The sequence below is a fragment of the Falco rusticolus genome, chromosome 6 (genome assembly GCF_015220075.1).
Source record: "Falco rusticolus isolate bFalRus1 chromosome 6, bFalRus1.pri, whole genome shotgun sequence".
Lineage (NCBI taxonomy): Eukaryota > Metazoa > Chordata > Aves > Falconiformes > Falconidae > Falco > Falco rusticolus.
In genome coordinates this window covers 61,640,954-61,662,501 of record NC_051192.1, presented here as the reverse complement: position 1 = coordinate 61,662,501, position 21,548 = coordinate 61,640,954, and the positions used below count along the sequence as shown (strand labels likewise).

General features: G+C 37.8%; 1 protein-coding gene across 1 annotated transcript in view; it reads left to right on the top strand.

The window, feature by feature from the left end:
- Positions 1 to 21,548, top strand: part of GREB1 (growth regulating estrogen receptor binding 1) — a 108,971-nt gene that overhangs the window by 26,610 nt on the left and 60,813 nt on the right. The window contains exon 2 of the mRNA XM_037392688.1: positions 15,116 to 15,272. Coding sequence (XP_037248585.1) covers positions 15,116 to 15,272 — 157 coding nt within the window. The remainder of the gene's footprint in view (positions 1 to 15,115; positions 15,273 to 21,548) is intronic.

Genomic DNA, 21,548 nt, shown 5'->3' with positions numbered 1-21,548 from the left:
GAGAAGTGATATTATCCCAATTCACAGTCAAACAGTGGGAGGACATTGAGGTTACAGAAAATAAGAAAAGAAAAAAACCCAACAACAACAACAACAAAAACACAAAAGAAAAAATGCAGGCAAAGGAAGAATTTACGCAGAACATCCCAAACTGAAATCCTGAGAACCCTGATCAGCTCTTGCTACCCAGGAGAACCCAACCTCTTTGGACTGACAACTGTCCAGGGAGATATGGTCCAAGGGCCGTGCTGTGCAGCAGCTCTTGCCCACACTGCTTGGATAGCATTCTTCAGAATGGATGGGCTGTGTCTGCAGTGCTCTGCACATGACTTTTGTGCTTTTGAGGCACAGGTTTTGTGCATGCGTGTTCAGATGACAAAAATACTGTGAATTATGTTTTGCAGCTAGCTAGAATGGACTGTTCGTGGTCTTATGGCACGGCATGTGCTGCTTGCCTGGGAGCATGGAGTGAGAACAGGTGGCTGAGGGCATCAAACCTTTTAGGGAACTGTAGGGTAATGGGAGCAAAGCTGACACAATCTTATCCGTGCTTCCTAGAGAAAGGAGTGCCTTATTTAGCTACCAGCAGAACTACCAGCTGAGTGCGGAATGCCTGGGTAATGTAACGTGGACACAGTGTAGAGAATTGGGTGATCAGGAGCTAGAAGCAAACTGGACGCCATGTCATTTGACAACATAGATGAATCTGTAGACATGCCAATTTTTTACTTTGAGAGCGGAATTTAGTTTGAGATTAAGAATTTGATTCAGATTCTTTTTTACACGCTTCTTTTGACGTTTGATATGTCCTTAGGTATTCTACCTGGCTTGGTCTCCTGGCAGGTCTTACATTGTGTTTGTGGGACCTATGCAGCTGTCTTGGATACCCTGGAGCATATCAAAGACCACTAAACATCTATGTGTAAGCAACTAAATTGAGACCCAAGACACTAAATATAGAGGTCTTCATGTAGACATCTACAGCTGCAACTCCTGGTATTCAATGAAGATGTAGCCAATGTGGTCAATGGAGCCAGGTGAGTGATTCAGCTCATGTTAAACTAAATAAACACTAGCAGCTGGTCAGCTGAATCATGCTCTCAGCTCCATTGATTTTATTGATTATAATGGAAATTTCTGCCTAGGGAACCAGTAGGTACCTGCAGTCTGATTCTGTTGCCTAAATATAGGTGTCTCATTTCATGTGAGGTTTGTTGATTTACCGGAGATGTCCTTAAAGAACTGGGAGATATGACAGAGGACCTGCTTCAGACCTCTGCTGCTTTGGAGCAGCAGTTAGAATCCATACAGGATAGCCCAGAACATCTAAAAGTTAGAAGATGTCTGTGGTTAGGTAGCTGAATCACACTCTGTATTTCTAGATGATCTTAAAAGTCTCCTTTTGTACATGACCAAAGTACAAGGCTAAGCATATTTCTTATGGAGGAGACCATCTAGGCTCCACATAAGTACCCTGGAAAACACAACAAGGTAGGTGTTTTTAACCTATATATATATGTAAGATTTTATATACATTTCAGTATTTCTGCATAAACACAAAAAGCAGGTATGCCTGCAACTATTTCAAAAACATTTTGAGAGGAAAAGTAGTTGTCTCGCAATTAAACCAGTCATTCTGATTGACAGGACCCAATTTTAGTTCTTTCATACACAATCTGCATGCAGAATGCTTCATATACTAAGTTGTTGGGTGTTTTGGAGGGACAGTCTCCATTTGTCCCTGCTAAAGCTGCTGGAGAAATCGGTGATTTGATCACAGATAACCTTTGCTCATCTTCTTGGGGGAAAAAAGCATTACATGTAACCATCATGTCTTAATTTTCCTTTCTGGTTGCACAGTGGACCAATTCTTTCCTTGTTCTTCCTTATAAACAAATGTCCTGATGAAATATTTTCATGACGCTGTTTGTGACTTTTGTCCTTATATCTTAGTCTGTGCTTTGAACTTCTGAAAATCTTATGACCCTGAGGTTATAACCTCAGGTTATATCCCTTGTTTCACTTCTATTCCAGTGTTCTCAAACGTTGGAAAACATGCCATGCAGGTTCCTGCAAAAATAGAAGATTCTTTCTGTAAGTGCCTATGGTGCAAGGTATATGTTTTATGTACCTTTTGCTGGAATAATTACATCCTGAGCTTTCCCCTAACAACTGTTCTGGCAATTCCTCACTTACATTACTGACTCATTTCACAGAGATTCAGCAACTCATTTCAGCAGGCAGACCCACTCTTTTCTGATGTATGTTGCATCAGCAGCTGCGTACTGACCCACAGGTTCTGTATACAAGATCTCTTATACATAACCTGCATGCTCATCACCCATTCCTGGCATTCCTGCTCTGGGTGCTGATCAAACACAATAGGCCCTTCTGTGCTTGCTTGTCCTCTCTCCTTCTCTAGAACTTCGGCTCCATGCCTATATCCAAAGCACTCGGGATTCTTTTACTTTCTGCATTCCATTAATGAGTATCATATTAATATATTCTTTAACACCTCTCTTAAACTAATATTCTTTAAGAGTGATGTGGTGTTTCCAAGCCCAGAGCAAAGTCAGAGTTAGGCACTGCAGCGTGCTAGACTTCATTCTAGACAGCACCATATGCAGCATCATAGATACATTTTGTTCATGAATGCACTATAGTTATGGAACAAGTATTTTGGCTGGCATCAGTGCAGTTATACCTCTTTAAAATGTGAATTTTCTGGCTTGTGTTATTGTTGACCTGGTAAATTATTAAAAGGGACTTTTCCAACAAACACATGCTTTCACACATGTGCATGTATTTCTTGCAGTGCTTGTTTTCCTTTTGGATTTTTTTATAAACTTTGGCTGTCAATACAGTCTTTTAAGTGTCATCTTGTCAGGTTAATATGTTTTAGTTACACAATTGTACAGTGCTGATAGGAAACCAGGCACTGAGTTCCCTAGCTGAATGATGTTGTATCCTACTTGAAAATAATATGACTGAGGTCTCCCGCAATTGTCTTTTAGAACATTTATAAAACTTCCAATTCACTTCTGTAGTAACAGAAAAACATACCAGTCAATCTCCTAGAGCATTACTAACTACCTTCTGTACAGTTTCTTTTACATTCTGTCATACAGTGCTTGCATCTGAAATTTAAGTATAAAATAGAATAGGCTATTTCAGTTGGAAGAGACCTACAACAATCATCTAATCCAACTGCCTGACCACACCAGGGCCAACAAAAGGTTAAAGCATGTTGTTAAGGGCATTGTCCAAGTGGCTTTTAAATACTGAGCATATAGAGAGTATATATATCTTTTAATTACCGAATAGACAATGAAAGCGTTATATAAATATGAAGATTGTTTCAAGCGAAAACACTAAATCACCTAAGTCTCAATAGGCTTTAAAATTCAATTTTTTTCTGCTTTGTGTTACAGAAGAAGAATCAGAAGGTGTGGAATTAAGATTTTAAAATGTTGTTTAAAGCATTTTCATAGTCTGGAGAAAAAGATCCTGCTTTCACCGCCATCCCTAGCCACATGTTTCTAGTTCTTTCCTTTTGCCATATGTTGGTGGTCATATACTTTCTGCATAACTAGATGAGGGATCTGATCTAGCTGAACATAACCCTACAGGTTACTAGTTTTCAACCATATCAGCTTAGATCTATGGCACTGAACAACGGAGCCGGGCGTGGGGGTAAATATATGATCAAGAGTAAGAGACATTCTTTTTCAGCTGTAATGTGAGCAAAGAACAGCTTGAGCCAGTTATGAAACTGTACCCTGGGACTGATGGGTGAAAACAAAATTTCACAAGCTGTACCAAAAAAATAATCTCTTTTTATTGGTCAGTGTATCCTGCATGCAAAGGTTATACAGAACCTTAATTCAATTGAGAGCCTAGGTAAGTGCTTGATTTTACTGATTTCAGTGATACTTAACTGAGTTTTACATTATGCATATATCTGAATGTTTCATGACTTGCAGCCATAGGAAAAAGAAAATTCATTTTTCAGAATAATTGTTTTAATCTTCTGAAGTGAAGTACTGCAACTTGTGACTGAAGGAAACATTTGATAAATATACCTGTACCAGAAATAAACATTCTCTGTACATGTACTGTGGATGTATCCTGAAAAGATGCAGTGTTTGTTTGAACATGATACGATAGCTGTTTCTTTGTATATCCAGCATTATACTGAACACCTCCTCTCAAACAGTGTTTTGATTTCCAATGTTTTTATTCAGAAGATACAGGCATAGTACCAGCACAAAGATAATATTGCTATACATCTAATTTCTGTTCTCCTGTTAATCTTTTTTTGTTAGCAAAACGAAGTACCCACAATATATATTTTATCCTTTCTTTAGTGATTTTTTTAATCTATATAATGCAAAAGGACACCCCCATTTCTTTAAAAAAACCCACCCTCAGTCCTTCCAAAAAAACTGCCACAAAATTGTTGACATTAATAATACTTCAGACTGATAAATTGATATGTGCCTGGCCAGGAGCACCATGACCCAGCACAGCACTTCTGTATTAATAAGACATAAAGTCAGACCATTTATCATTTAGTCTGGCCAGCACACAAATTAGAGAACAGCTTGCCAGGGTATATTGTGGTCTCGTTACTTTGTTTTTGCCAGAGTTGCAGAATAGATAGCTTTGAAACCTTCCTGTGCTCTACTGTGACAGGAGAGTGTTTGTGTCACAGCGACCTGACTGGGTTGTTCGGTTGCGTACAGTGCTGACTCAGGAGCCTTAAGTGTCCTAACCAATTCACCAAGCAGCAGACTCGTCTAAATCAAAAGAAGGAAAACTCCATTAAGATATAATCACTGGCAGTTACCACAGGTGTAAGATGTTCAGCAGTGCAATCAGAATATGAAACTCTGGGAGTACTTTACTGGATGTCACTAAGAAGCACATGCCTTCATTACGGTACAGAATATCTTTTATTACATAGCTAGTATTTCCATGCTGAAAAATACTGTTTAATGAAAACATGAACATATCATAACATGCTCATACTGTCTTATATTGGTTACTGTTAAAATATTGTAATTGAGAGACATTTTACAGCTAATCATGTTTTAAGTATATGCTTTTGCATTTTGTGTACCTCCTGCCTTGTCAGTCATTTTCTGTCTTTGGGGTGAGTGTTTTTCTTTCAGTAAAACTTTGAAATATAAAAAAAAAAAAAAAAAAAGCAGACAACTTGAATTTTTAAGCCCTTAAAACAGACAGCTTGGATCTCAAACTGCTAAGTTCAGTTTCTTAAATTGATGAAATTTGACTTCTGTAGTGGGTCTTTAACTAAAGATGCTAGTTTAATGCTTTTGAATTGCATATCTGTTTGTGAAAGTTTATTTAATGTATTTTCAACATACAGTCCATGTGCAACTCCTGATTGAGTACACCTTGATGTTGAGTTCTATTTTGCAATGTAATACATCTATCTAGAGAGGTATTTGCTATCCGCAGGTGCTGAAGCATATTTTAGACTGCTCCCATTGTATTTCTGTCCACTCTTCGTTCATTAGGTGGAAAATATGATCCATATATAGCATAGTGTGCCCTGTCAGGAAAAATCAGTGAAGATTTCTTTCAAGCAGTGAGGTCCTTCTATGTGGGTGAGGTAAAGCTTCTAAACCTGTGCACTCTGTGTATATCCTTGAAGAACTGCCACAGAAACTGTCTGGCTCTGCCTCTGCTGCTCTGAAAGAGATTGCTTCAAAGCATCTTTAAGCTATACATCCCAATCTTCATGTGTGCATGTGGCTGCCCCACAGACCGCTGCTGCACTGCTTCCAGGAGTGAGCTTAGGGCAGTAGGTTGGGGGTAAGGCAAAATAAAAGTATGGTTTTGAGGATGGCTCAAAAGCTAACCTGTACAATCAGTGTAGGATTACTCTTTGTATATTCATTTTGAATTCTGAAAAGAATCTCAGAAAGAGTCTCTAGCACCAGTAACCAGAAGAAAGAGTTATATACCCCAAGTGCTGATTTCTTAGAATTTTCTTTGGAAAACGTGTTTCAAGATAAACTCTCTCGTTCTGGCTTGCCAGTCTGCTTCCTACTGCTTTACTCTAGCATCTCAAGTCCTGCTGTACTCAAAGGTACAGAGCAGATGTGCGAGGCGGTTGCTGGAAATGGAGTTGTATCTCTTTCCTGGGTAATAGTGAGAAAGCCTTTGTGCTTACAGAGCTGGGAAGAGGAATGACCTAGACCTGTACAAGTTAGGGATTATTTTTTACTAATTTTCCAGTCACCACTTTGATCATCGCTTCCTAACATTGATTTGTGGCACCTCCTTCCCTTCCTTTCTCCTCCCTCTACTTGGCTTCTTCCTGCTGCTTAACAAGCTCAATTGGTTTTATGTATGTAATTCTTTTTTTAAGAGAGCTTGAAGGTGGTCTCTAAAAGATTTGCTTTCATCCAAAGCCAGGAGCTGATCAAAGAACACACAAAAGCCAAATGGGAGCCAAGGCAGAGCTGCCTGACCAGCCATAGGGTCAGGGTTCTGTGCTGTGGAAATAGTGAAGCATATCAGCTGAACTGTGCTGGAAGCTGCTGATAAGGGATTTTCTCTCCAGTAACACCTGCAAAGTTTATGAGATCCTGCAGGAAAATCAAAGAAATCTCCATTAGAATACGTTGTTTCCTGCAGAGAGGAATGCAAAAGCATTTACAGGATGAAGTGCCATTGCCTACATGTATTTATTGCTATATCATATATTAGGCTCATTGTGCACTGTTATTACAACACTGGACTATCACTCAGCTCTACATTTACTGTTGTAAAGTGGCTCCTTAGCCCATTTGTCAGGACCTTAAGGAACCACATGTATGATTGTCTATGAAAGAAGGTTCACACTAAATAAAAAAAGCAAGTAAATGAAAATCTGTTATTGTTATGTCTGAAAATGGATTTCCAGTGAAAATTATAATTAAGAAACAAATTAATGATAGATGTTCAGTCAGCTATAAAAAGTCTAATTAAGTTTTCTTCCAAATTCTTTTTGCAGATACAGATTTTTATCAGGCATCTGTCCCAATAGTCATTATGATTTTGTAAAAATATTGAGTAGTAATCCAGTGATTGAGTTTTCACAAAGGACTTTCTACTATGACCAATTTGAACTTTGTCTGATATTTTTTCTTCTATATTAAGATAAGATAAAACAGACTGCTATTTTAAACAAGCCATTACTTTAAATGTCTACTTTAAAAGTAGAAAAATTCTGCTCTGGTTTGAGAGTAGGCATAAATGTTTTTAGGGTGAAGGAAGTAAAGTTTTCTATAGTCATAAAGGAAGACCAAACTATGTCTTAAAACCAAAACAGCCTTTCATCCTTAAATAATTAAAGGAATCTGTTTGTAATTGGTGTTTTCTGTTTCCCCAGAAAACTACAATGTAGGCTGTCACAGCTTAGATTCCTTGTCACTAAATTGCCAACATGCATTAGTCTGGATCTCCAAGCATAGCTGTATATTTTAATGGGTTTATGACAAGTTAGATTGCTTTGCATTTAGTCAAGTTTTATTTTTTTGGTGCAAAGTAAAGTTTAATTTTTATGAGAAGTTTAAAAATATGAACTTTTTTTTTCTTGTAGACCTACTGGGAACTTGTTTTTTCTTTTTTTCTGTAGAAAATACTCATTTGCTATTTTTGCTACTGCTCCCTGCATGAATTGTAATGTTTTCTTTGAACAAATGAACACTCTGTCCTCAAAAGTAATGCTTGTTGGTTTACAGTAGAAAAAAATCAGCAAAAATAAGAAAATACTTGCTTTTAGCTGAAGTTCTTTTTCCAGTGGCCAAAATGGATGTGAAATTTCATATTAAGAATGATCCACGAAACAGTGTGATTTATTATCTGCCTGAAGGAAAAAAGAAAGCAACAGCTATTTAATAGTGTTTTTATTGAGGTTGTTTAACATTGATTTGTCCAAGTCTGGTTTCATCCCTTTTGATATGGATCTGTGTGATTTTTTTTCCAAGGGCACAGAGGGTAGTTAACAAGTGGGCTTGATTTTTCAGTAGGTGGGGAAAATTGCATATATTTGATTTCATTGCAGCGGGGTCCATATTAATCTCTGGAGCAATCTCCTGAGAATAAAGACATCTCTTGTGTTATTTACTTCTAACGCGAGTGAGAGAACTGATTTCAGTGATTAATAGAAGCAATTTGGCTTGGAATCTAAAGTTGCCAAAAAGCTCCGTGATGTCTTCCCACTTCCCACTCTTCCCAGTGCACTTGAAAGCTTGGCACCTTTCGATCTGCACTCTCGATCCAATGTCCTGTTGCTTGGAAATATGAGTCAGCAGAGCAAATCATCTCACTGTTAATGCAGGAGAAATCCCATGTCTGTAGTTAGCCTGATTTTCAAAATCAAAGGAAGATACCAGATAAAATTTAAAAGGTAATGCAAAAGAAAAAGAAGTGGTGGAGAGGTCTGAGTAGTCTTCTTGCAGTATGTTCTCTCTGTGGAAACAGTAGCGGAATTGTTCTTGGCTGTATAAAGATGGCAGGATTACGTTCTCTGTGATCTGTCATCAACCTTAATCAGAGTGTCTGTGTTTAATCATGAACTACCTTCCAAAGTGGCATTATTAGGAAACCATTAAGTTTAATCTGGTATGGTCTGTAGATAACATTTCTAATATAATTCCACAGGAGATATATAGTTCTAAGATCTGGTAACAGAAAAGGAGCTGGATTTTTTGGCAAAGGTAACTCTGGTTTAGGTTAAAAGTTTTATGTGGCCTTTAAAATGTAATGGCCAAATGGGGTCTACTGAACTGCCATAACTTTATTCATATGCAAAACAGAGAGCAACCAGAGACTTTTTAACAATGTGGCATCTTTATTGCTGTGGAATAAATTACTTCACTGAAGAAGTTGATTTTAATCAGCAGATCCATGAGTGACTACTGATTTTAATCTTATTAATCTTATTAGCACTATGGAGTTGAGCTCAGCAGAGGATTGTAATTCCAATTCTCAGCAATTTTTGAAGCTTCAAAATTTCTCTTTCTGGGTAAGACTAACCGCAGAAAATCAAACCTGTTTTGAAGATTTTGATGAAAATCATAGGAAGACTAAAACATTGGTCTGGAAGTGATCTCAAATGAAGAAATTTATTTAAATGTTTCCCACACTCCAGTCTTATATCATAACTATCAGTCTTCTGAGCCCTTTTTCTCTCTCTCTTACTGCCAAGTTGTTCTGGAAGAATATTGTGAGGAAACAAATTTGACTTCCAGAAACTAATATTTTTTGCAGAAACTGGCAATAGTCCACCTATTTACTATGTCTGTAAGTGGCTTTGTACTGACAAATAAAAACTTTGTAAATTACTTCTACAAGGGATAGTTTTGTGGTATGTGAACCACTAGATTGCTTTCTGAAAGAGTAAGCTTTTCTTTGTCTTTGTCGATATGAGCTACAGCTGAATTAGTAAATTAAACAGTTGCGGAAAAATTCATTTGTGCTAGAAATCTAGTTTCTGTTGTAATGCCTTGGCATGGCTCTGGTGGTAGTACTAACTCTCTGCAGCAATTCCCAGGCACGCTTCAGAAGTTATGATGGGTCAGTGGTGATTCCCAAAAGGCATTTTGGATGGAGTAACCTTGTTTTGAGGCTCATAGTAAAGACATATGGTATAGTACTATGCTGAGTCTGGTGGGGGGTTAGTATCAGTAACAGTCTCTTTTAGTTATCCTGAATCAAGGATTTTATATAACCTGTGGGACTAGATTTACCACACAGTCTCACTTTTAGACTAGGCACGTGTAAATATAGAAGATTAAAAATAATTTATTCTTCCAAATACAAAGCTAAAGAAAGCACTGTATATAATTACAGATAGCTTAATGGAAATAAGAATAAAACATGATTACACAATCTTGTGGCTGAACTGAATCCATGAGGAGGATCTTATAGTATGTATCATTACTATTAAAGAGAATCAGCTTTGTGCTGTCTCCAAATTTACTTTTCTGCTTGTACTTACACTTACACGCAAGTCCCTGCCCTAGGTTTTCTTTCTTCTTAATCAGACTGTTGTTTTTGATACTGGTTTCCAAAAATTATTAAAGACTTTACCAAACTTTAGAAATATTGATTGATTTAGGATGTTACTGGATGGATCTAACTCATGTTCAAAGAGCAAAAGGATCACACTAACAACTTTTCCAGTACTGATCTGTGAACAAATTGTTAACTTGCAGTGAAGAATGCTTTCTCTTCCCAGACAAATTTTAATGGATAGCCTTTTGGATGCCTAAATCCATAGTTCACCTAAATAAACCCCCTCACTTTATGCAAGTGCTGAACTACCTCTTGCCATAGCAATAAGAGTGTGCTTGGAAACATCTTACTGTTCTCCTCTTAGAAATGATACAATTGAAATTACTGTTAGGCCATTTTAAAAGTATGAAAGCTGTCTGCTTTAACTGCGAAAATGCATCCATTGCCATACTGTTTTGCTGGAAGGATTAGTAAATTAAAGTATTAATGTCCATTATATTTTATAATGCAAAATGTTCACAACTGAATATGAAACTCTTCCTCCTGTAATAATGTGTAAGCTGTATCTAAGACTGAATTTGTTAGTCATTAAATATGTCTTCCTAACTTTCCACTTAGATTCCTAGATCCCTAGAATCCTAGACTATTTTTTCAAGCCTTCTTAACACAGCCCACATATATTCTTTTCTTTATTCAATTTCTGCTGAAGGCAGATATTCTTTATCTGTCTGTTTTAATGGGAGTTGTAAAAAGCTCTGGGTTAATTTCTATGCTCCGAAGTCCATAGCTTTCCTTAGGATACCCAGTCACTCCTAGGTAGAGGATAAATCTTGTCCAGAATTGCTGTGCTAGATCTTCGGTCTTCAAAAAATCTTAATACTCCTCACTGATCTTTATCACAGACAACTGCAACTAAAAAGTCACTAGTGTGTTACCATTTTTGTTCCACTGTGCAGAAGATCTCCCTCCTAAGTGATGGGACTGCATGTCCTCCTGCCGCTGGCAATGGCTCTGTGTTATCGTGACTGGTCACCGTAATGACTCTTGTGGTAGTACTGCCCTCCTGGCTGGGAGGGAACTCTTTTTCTAAATCACAGCAGCTGGAGTACAGCATCATAGCAGAATAGTGCAGGTTTTCTTCAAAACCTAACTAGGTCAGCTGCAGTTGAACTTGAATTTGCCTCTATATGTGGCAGACATTAACCCTTAAGAAGTTCCCTGGTGTTCCTAGTCATGCAATCCCTGTTTACTACGGGAATCCTGACAGTCCCTTGTTTGGAATTTGAGGACTGTTCTCTTTAGTGCCTAACACATTCCTACTCTCATTTTCAGATGTCTGGACTTGGCATCTTTCTTTGACAGCATTATCCATGGATTTCTTCTGTATCTGCGATTGTTTCTTAGGCTCCCAAGTTCCTCAGAGTGGTTTTCCTCTTTTTATCATGGTTTTAAGCAGCTCTTCCCAGTCCAGGTCTTCCCCTTTTTTCTCCCCTTTGTATTGGCAAATATTTTTCTCTGCATGTTTTACATGAAAACTGACAGTGTGATGGGGAGGTGCCCTCTGATTTATCAGTAGTTGGGATCAAGGGCTATCCTGTGTCACTGACATCTTGTCACTGTCTATGTTCATGGCTTGGAATTTCAGAAGCATTTGAAAATTTAGCCTGTGCCACCCACTTGTATCCAAGAGAGACATAAATCTAGGCTGGGAACGCTGAGTTCATTGAAGCAGGAAAATAGGACTCAAAGCCTTTGCTTCCTGGTGCCACAGTCAGCAATTGACAATTCAGGTACCACAGTCTGAGCAGCTTTAAAGAAAAGAGGGGATGACACCATCACAGAGTTAGTGGGGAAACAGCTTCCTGCTTGCTTCATAAAAGTAATTTCTCAAACTGAGATTGTCATTCAGACTCCCAGTGACTAAGGCTGATGCTGGCAAAAAAGCTCCTGGAATGCCCATTTTCTGGTTCCAGTGGTGTCTTTGATAATGAAAAATGGCTATAAAACACTGATCACATTTTCCAAAGTATGTTCCTGGATTTATGATTGTGTTTGGCACTGTGATTGTAAGTTCCTACAGGTACACAAGAGCTTACCAGATGTATAGAAAGGATTTTTTTCTTTCATTTTACAAACCCATTCACATAATTAAATTAGCACCCCAATGGATAAACAAATATGCTTATATTGTAAAGGATTCCAGGACCTGCCCCTTGCATATAAAATAACTTAATTTTAACTGATTCTTTATCCGTGACATCACACTGGTAAGATTCTGGTTTCTGCCATCCTCAGGGTTAAATACAGGATTTCTGTTTTGTCCACTAGTGGGTTGTATGAATCCTGAGCAAGTATGTTAAATCCTGGTAAATGGTGTATCTATTTCTGTTCCTAATAAACTGTACAGAATAATAGCTGACTGTGTCTGGAGTGGAGTTTATAAACAGAAATATTACCGTGTTTTCTCATTCATCACACTTAGATCAAGATAGTGATCAGTAAAGCAAGTAAGCTTTCATTGTATAAAGCAGTCTGCATGCCTGTTTGATAATGCTTTTGAGTTGTCTCAGAATTGTTTTTTCTCGATCTGGATTAAAAACTTCCTCTTTTTCATGTGCTTTAATGAATCTTTCAAAGAAATAAGTAAGTTTGAAAAGCAGGTAGACCAGTCTGCTTTGCATGGTCATATTGAGAACAGGTAGAATCTGGCCCTTTGTAAAACAAGCTTCTGCCACTGCAGTCAAACTTTTGGATATTCCCTTTGTGCTGTATCAGTGATTTTTTTCTAAAGTGCAAAAAGTCTTTTGGATTTTGCATTAATTTTTCAGGTTTTGGCACTCTATTTAAATAAAGCAGTTTATGTAAAAAAGTGTGTGGAGTGGTTGATAGCTGAATGCTGTTTCCAGTCCTGAAGGTGTAATTTCAAATGTTAACATGTTGAGAGCATGTTCGTGCATTTTTATTTCTCTTTAGTCTAGACTTTCAAGACTGTGAAGAACAGTCACATAGAACCATATTGTACCTGGCCCTGAAAGTGTAGAGATAGGTCCCTGAGCCTGCAGATGCCTCCAACCTAAGAAGAGAAAAAAAGAGTTCATAATATGGGAAGGAATTTAAAAGGATGAAGAATTAAATAGGTATGTCAGGTATCTTGATAATTATTTGTCTGTGTTATATTAAACATAAAACATCAATGTAACACAGACAAATAATTATCAAGATACCTGATTGTCATAATTGTTGAAAGACGGATTAGAAATATAACTAAACATCTTCTAGTGCTTTCGTGTAGAAACAACATTCAGTATAATTAATTTCAGAGCTTGACCTTGGGTTTCCTGCGTACACCTCTGATAAAGCTTTTTAAGGACAATACTGATGTCAGGTTTTCGTCATTGTCTTCAGCTGTGTTTGGTGTGGGTGAAGCAGGTACTTAAGTCAAGAGGAGCCAGAGGCTTCCTATCAGTGCGGAGATGGAACTGTAATCTGCTTTTTGTGTCAGAAGATGCATCCTTGCTTCCATATTAGTACTGAACATCGCTAACAGGCTTTGCAGCTTCCTGTTTACCCTTCACCAAATGGATACATCAGTACTGCTTGCTGCAGTTTTTCTGTTTAATTTTGTGTATATACACAAATATTTCATCAGTTGTGCCTGCTTTTAATCTAGATCATTGTTGTGATTCATCAACATTGCTCTCACACCAGAGCCAAAACACAGCACTGTACCAGCTACTAAGAAGAAAATTAACTCTATCCCAGCTGAAACCAGGACAATCGTGTTCTTAAATGCTGCCTGCATGGTTTTGTAATTTTTACTGTACTTCTATTAGTACAAGTTATATAATACCAACATGCTGTATTATATAGTACTAACTATACTATATACGTAGTATTAACATGATACAAAAAGTATACAAAAATATGATTATATATGTAAAAAATGCTTTACAAAGTCATAAAAAGATATCCATCTTTGTACATTGTTACATTGTTTGTACATTGCTCCTTTCAAAGCCCTTTTTTCCTCAAGAGCAGTATGTGGTTTCACAGTAGTTTTTCTTTTGCTTGACTGATTCCTACAGGATGCTTCCCAACTGGCTCATTTCCCAAGCAGTATCCAGTGCTGAGGAGGGGCTGTTCAGTGTTTGGGAATTACTGCCACAAACAGGAAGCATTTCATGCTTTCTATTCACAGTTACTTGAGGAGGGAAAGGACATGGGGCCCAGGGCAAGAGCTACTTTGTGATAGGAAAAGAAAGCTGACATGGCTTTTGGTTCTACCAGTTCATTGTATTCACTATGGAAAGCAGGCAGTAGTTAAGTACGTGGGATATTCAGCTGGAATAGACTGACTCCTCAATGGCAGAATGAGTAAATTACGCAGTTTCACTAAACTGAAGTCCTAATAATTAAATGCAAAATTAAATAGATAATTGATAATGTCTCATTCTAGAATGAAAAAAAAAAAAAACCAACCCAAACATGTTTGCAGGGAAAAATACTGCTTAAGGAGAGAAGGAAAAGCCATTATATTTCATATCTGAGTTATAGTCTGGTTACATTGTTTATGAGACAGCACCTTTAAAAGATATGTTGAACTGCTTTAGCCATGAGTTTTCAGCTATTGTGGGCCATGCAGAGATAAACACACTAAACTGTGCTATTCCCCAGTTCTTTTAACATTTATTCTGTTCCAGTCATGTAAAACAAAGGCTGTTTAACAGATGAGATTGCTGACTCTTGAAAATGCATCTCGTCAATTGCTATATATAAACCAAGGAATTACTCTCATCAGATTTCTAGCCACATCTTCAAGAAGGTGTCAAAGCTTGCTGCCCTTCTGCTGAATTACAGAAAGCTGTTACTTTTAGATAACTTCCTGTAATTTACCAGCAGGATCTGCCCAGTGACTGCTGGAGTCAATGTTCTTTTCCTTTGCCTTTCTTTGTGGACAATGAAGCTTCTTTCTTTCGTGAGAAATGTTGTAGTCTGACAACATGCAGGGATTGAGTTCTGACTGCTAAAATTGAATATTTTTTTCTTTCTTCTTTTTCTTTTTTTTTTTTTTTTTGAGAAGATGGGAAATTCTTACGCTGGTCAGCTCAAGACAACACGGTTTGAAGAAGTATTGCATAATTCTATTGAGGCCTCTCTCCGCTCAAACAACTTAGTTCCCAGACCAATCTTTTCTCAGTTGTATTTGGAAGCTGAACAGCAACTGTCATCATTGGAAGGTAGGAAATGGTGGAATGTATATTTCTGCTCAAAGACAATTCTGCTGTTTGCTTTCCTAAGGCTCAGCACACACATTTCAAATCAGAATGCAGAAAAAGTATTTAAAGTTTTTGTTTGCATTTTTTGTGATCTACAAAGATACATACATATGTATGTATTAGAACTAGATTAAAATACAAACTGCATTGTCTTTTACTTCGGCAAAATTAAGCCACTTGCTTGCTCAGCTTTATTTCTACAGTTTATAAATTTGTTGTTTATCAATATACATAAATTGAAGTACTAGGAATTGTTCCATTACATGTGTGGAGGAATCTTTGGAGATTTGGAACATAAATCTGTTATCTTATAATTTACCATAAACCACTGGAAGTTATACAGCAAATGGTGGTAGACACATGACAGATTTATAAAAAATATATGCTAAGACTGATTTTAACTTTGGGCATAATATTTTTAGTTACTCTGTGGTTACAAAGGTAAAAATTTAGGATGTGTTCTCTTGTAAACCCTGCACTAGTTGTTGTTTAACACATGGGATTTCTCACTGAATTTTTGTGTGTGTTTAGAAAAGCCTGCTTTCTGAGTTTCATTTACTCAGTCTTTTTGTTTGTTTTTTTCTTGGAAGTAGTATAGTTTGTCTAAACTATATAGATCTGATAAGCTCGTGATACAATTTGGTATTTTGGTGTGCTGTTTTGTGCAGTAGTCTCATGGTTTTCAGTGAGTTTACCAATATGTGAAGAATGCCACCATTAATTCCCCTGCCATTGCTAAAGATGGCTTAGATATATATGTAATGGAAAATGCATAATGGTTAACATTCCATAGTAACAGAAAAAAAAATAAATTCAGCCCAAGATATAGTAGTAGATAAAAATATTTTGCACATATTGAACTTTTTACTATTACCTCACGATAAGAGCTGAGAAAACCTTTCTGGAAAAAGTAAATCTGGTGACAGCTCACAAATAATTAGTAATTTCTTCTTCTTTTTTTTTTTTTTTTTTTTTTTTTTTTTTTGCTTATATAGGCCATAATACTGAATATACATTCATTGTTTAAATATAAATGCTGCTTATTCCCAACACAAGGTGGTCCTTCTCTCAAACCTTTATATGAGGATTTAATAAACTTTCCCGTGGAAACCAACTGTGATGTCACAAAATGGATTATGACATCAGTTGGGAAAGATGCTACAGGAGCAGATGCACTGTTCAGGAACAAAAGTGCAATTTCACACTTGCGTAACTTCTTTCTTTCAAGGCTTTCAAAGAACTTTCCAAACCTTGAGGGGCTGATTCTGTTTTCTTTGCAGTTAATGGAAACAGAATTGAACTGTAATTAATTAAAAGTCTTACAACAGCCTGGCAGAGAACATTCCTTTCATGAAAGTTTCAGACAAGAGGAATTCTGAAGGGACTCTGAAGATTTTCCTAGGTTATTCTTCATGTGGGTGTTGTGAAAGAGTGGTTTAGGGTCACTCAAATAATCACTGTCAAAAGTATTAGCAAAAGTGCTTGTAATATGAATTTATAAAAGTGCGCCTTAACAAAGTTTGATGGCAAGGTTCACTCTATTAGTTATGACATGGATGAAATATACAGAGGAAAACTGAGATAGATTCAAGCTAGAATGATTTAAAAAATGATCTTCATATGATGTTGTACACACACAAATTCACCACAGAGAGAATTTTTACACAGCTTTTGATCTAGCAGCAGTCTAAGACTTATTCACAGTTTAAGGTGGACCTTTTAATGTGGATCACAAGATTCTAGCAGCACTTACTCATTGGCTAATTTAGTATTCTCAAAGTGAATCCATAGGATTTACTACAATCAGAGCAGTAACTTAATTATAGAGAGCATATCTAAATCAGTTCACACACACATGCACACGGACACAAAGGAGCAAATGTGCAAAGATATATATGCATATAAATATACAAAGGTATACCTGTTAAACTTTCCCCTTGAGTTCAGTGAAATACATCAAATGCCTTGGCATTTCTCAATGGGTGAACAGCTGATCCTCAAGCATTGGGGGGTTCAGCCCAGGCCCCGTCATCAGCTTTAGGTGAGAGTCCTCCAGACTTTGCCAACAGGAGAGTATGCGAGCTCCAAGAGCCACCCCCCCAAGAGGGAGATGCTGGCTGCAGCCGGCTGCGGTCCAGGAAGGCTCAAAGGGCCTCACTTAGGACCCCTGTTTATCGGGTTGCAAGATGATTGGCTTCAGTCAGTGGTAAGTTTCTATCTTGGCTGTGGACCGAGTCAGTAATTACTGGAATTTTCAAAATTTTCAAATTTTCAAAATTCTGGTAACAGTGGTACTGTACCACTCGGGCTACGATTCAAGCCTGGAATGTTCCAAGGCTGTCAGGGGATGCCTGGTTATTCCCACTCTTGTTCCCTGCCTTGGCCAGGCAACAGGAGTTCCTGGTGTGGTGAGTGCTTCTCCCATCTGAGCCGTGCAAGGCTTTCTGGTACAGCCAAGGGACACTTAACCACCCAACTTATTACACCAAGGCTAAGGCCTAACCAGTGTTCCTGAGACTGTAGAGTGACCTGGTGGGAGGTGAGGGTGGGAAACGCACCACCAAAATCCACCCCGTGACTAAAGTCTATCGATATCTCTCACAGAACAGCAGTGTGGTCACCTCTTGCCTCTGTGCCTATAAATAGATCAATGCCATATTCCAATTGTAATTTGAGGAAAGTTTTGGTTGGTCTACTTATTTGTTAGGATTTTGTTAAATGTGATTAAGCAATGTTAGGTATGTGAGGTTTTTTGCAATAGTACCACCCATCTAGCTATCCTCCATTCTCTTAACATACAGAACAATGTTCAACAATAAACATAATACAACAGAAATTAGTAAAATTATGATGGGATGCAGCATTTGATTCAAAAGCTCCTGTTGCTATCAGTGACCATCCGAACAAGGTGCCCCACCAGTGGTGTTCTCTGTCCTTCTTCACTCTTTCCAGGACATAGTGTATCTCCTCTGCATCATGGTGAATGGTAATTTGGGGGGTTTTGTTCCAGACAACTTTGTTTCAGCAATTGACACAGGTCATCATGTTGTAGTAGTTTCTTCACCAATCTAAGGTTCATTCCAATGGGGGTAGGCAATGAATCTTGATATGAAATGTAGTTCAACTGTAACAATTGGTGGGTTGTTACAGGGGCTGAGTAATTAGTCACAGCCCATAATTTTGGTAAAATGACAAATACAGATATTTGAGTGATTATATGTCTCCACAGTGGCGTTGTCTATAAATACAAAATCACAAAGGGTTCTTATACAAACACATCCATTTCCAACATATACAAGTACAGTTTCAGGGGTTTCATCAGGTTTTATTTCAAAGCGACAAACGTTTTGTTCGGTGTCAAGACAAATGTCTTAGGCCTTAATGGTATTACTGTCGCCAAAAAATCCCTATTGTTCCTGTACAGCATATGCATCAATATTAGTGGTTTGCCATTTTTTTCCATTTTGTTGGGCCCATACTCTATATTCTATCAGATAGAGTACCATTCTATCTGTGGTGATTGAATCCCAGGGCAACGATTGGGTATATGGTGTATACCAAAGCGTTGGGTCTTGTCAAAATGAAAACTGTGGTTTACTGTTGGTGGGCTTATAAGTGACATTAACTAGATGCCACCAAGATTGGAAGGCCCTTTCAAATTTGGTTGCATTATCCCAGATTACCTTTTGATTCTCAGTGGCCAAGGTGCCCTTGTTACCTTCCCTTATAATTGCTGCCACAGTAGATTGTATCTTCAGCTGAGCCTGGATGCAGCTAAGAGCTAGAGAAATATTATTTTGGGTAATGCCAAGTACTTCTGTAATTAGTTGGTGGTCTTTTTCATTAATTCTCTCCCACTCAGGCATCATATCAGCTAAAAGCCATTGACTAGTTCCTAGTGCCATTAAAGAAGATTGTAAGAGGTTCTCTAGTTTATGTACATCACTTGTTGCCAAGGTTATTTTGTTTGTTAAAATTCTGGCATCTGTGCTGTTTAATACTCTTAGCCCTGTTCCCATGATAAAGTCACATCTCTCCTCGATCATTTTGGAGAGGTGAGGGTTTGTCCATGCAACCACACTAGCCACCCTGTATAAGATGTGTTCAGGAGTGGTGAGCAGGGGGGTTTAATTGCAGAGATATCAACCTGTATTGAGAGTTCCACTCATTTTAGGGACCATGATGGGTTAAATAATGCTGCTGTTCTATGTTTTTAATCATGTAGACACCAGTCTTATAAATATGAGGAGACAGTTTGATAGGAGGTTGAGTTGGTGAATATGTTTGTTCAATATCAATCTTGAATTGAAAACCTAAGCTGGAACAAGAGTTGGAGTCTATTCAAAGGCAGACAGTGGATCATAGAATTATAGAATCATAGAGTTATTTAAGTTGGAAAAGACCTTTGAGATCATGAAGTCAGTTGGAATATAGTAAAGGTATACCAGCATTCACATTTAAAAGCACAGGTACGTATCTTGTGTGTTTCTCCAGCGTAGTTTACAATGTGTAAGGTTGCTGTCATACACTTAGTGTGATTTTTAATTCAACATCCTACCAAAATGGTGTCTTGTTTGGTTCCCTTTAAAGATGGAATTTGCTGATTTTGTTCTGGTATCTTTTAGCAAGATTTTTTACTGTTTCTTGATTTAGAAAAATCAGTATAGTATATTTTTATGTTGGTGGGGGTTTCGTGGGTGAGTCCATTGATTGCCTGGAACCCTATTTTTATTTCTTCACCTGGTGTAGCTTGAAGTGAATTTTTTGAATTTTGAATTCATTTGATGAATGTTATTATTGTGAAATAGAATAATTCTTTTTCTGTGCAGTGTCTCCCATCTCCATTCATCCTTCAGTTATGCCTAATTTCCATGTATAACCAAAGTAGCAGGCTTCAAGTCTGCCTTATCTTTTGGTGAGATCCCAACACTTCCAGTAAGTATAATTTAGTAATTTAGTAGCACATGGTCCAAAGAACTTTGTGTCTGAACTGGAAGGATTATACTTGTCTCAGTTAAAAGGAAAAATGAGACTGGGCTGGGAATATGCTGCTGCTGTTGTTGCCATCAATACAGATTAATTTTCTCCTGTAAGACAAAAGAAAGAAAAGGTTTTGGTGGGGAAGGCCAAAAAGGTTACCCTGTTTATGATGCAGGATAAATCCGTCTATGTTTTGCTCCACTGCTATCAGTAGCTTCCCAAGCAAGTGGCCCACAAGGTTTCACTGGAGTCATAGGCACAGTTCCAATTTGTGGTAAATTTGCCATAATAGGTTGTTCTAGCTGTAATGTTATTGGACATTTTCTTTCATCAGAAGGTGGAGTGTTACGTTCAGTTTTTGCAAAGAATGCTTGGCTGGCAGGGCTTTCAGTGGGCCCATACCAATGATTCAGTTGGTGACGTTCTTTGGAAAGATGAGTATCCCACTGGGCTTCATATGGCTTAAGGCTCTTTTTCAATAAGCCATTAGATCTTTCTGCCTTTCCATTTGATTGAGGCTAGTATGGGGTGTGGAATACCCATTGAATTTCTTCTTGTTTTGCCCATTCTTGCACCTTCTTGCATGAGATGTGTGAGCCATTATCACTTCGGGTGGTATCAGGAGTAGGTAGACTTGAGAACAAAGATGGTAACCCCCATACAGTATTTTGTCTGTTGGCTTTTTGGCATTTAGTTGCCATGAGGAGTCGAGATACTACTTCTACATCTGTTATACCCAGCAGGTGGTTTTAGAGTGCTGATATAATTGATTTGCCAGGTAGACCATAAGGTTATACCCTCGCTGATATGCAAAGGTGGTGCTTTAACAGGGTCATCTGTTTGTAATCTTAATTTATACTGAGGACGTTATGTAAGAATAATTTCACAAGTTTTCCTGTTTAGGGGCCAACCCTTCCTCTGTGCAGCAAAATGAAGTGCTTCTCTACCTGTGTGGCCTAATTTTTGAGGTAGCCATTCTCCTTGTCAGTGCCACTCAGGATTTAAGGAGTTCCCTGTTTTTATCTTCCTAATTTTATTCAATTCATCCACCTTTTGATTCCAGTTTGTGGCTGGCTTATTGCCCGTGGCACAAGCTTTTACTCATCCCGTCTTGAATGGTGTTTTTCTGGCTATATTTAATAATAATTGCCAATTTTGAGTACTCCAGACTGGGGATTGGTTTACTTCGCAGTTCAGGGATTCCCATTGACAGAGCCATTGTGTGGCACTGGTCCATACGGCTTAGGAATCTACTTA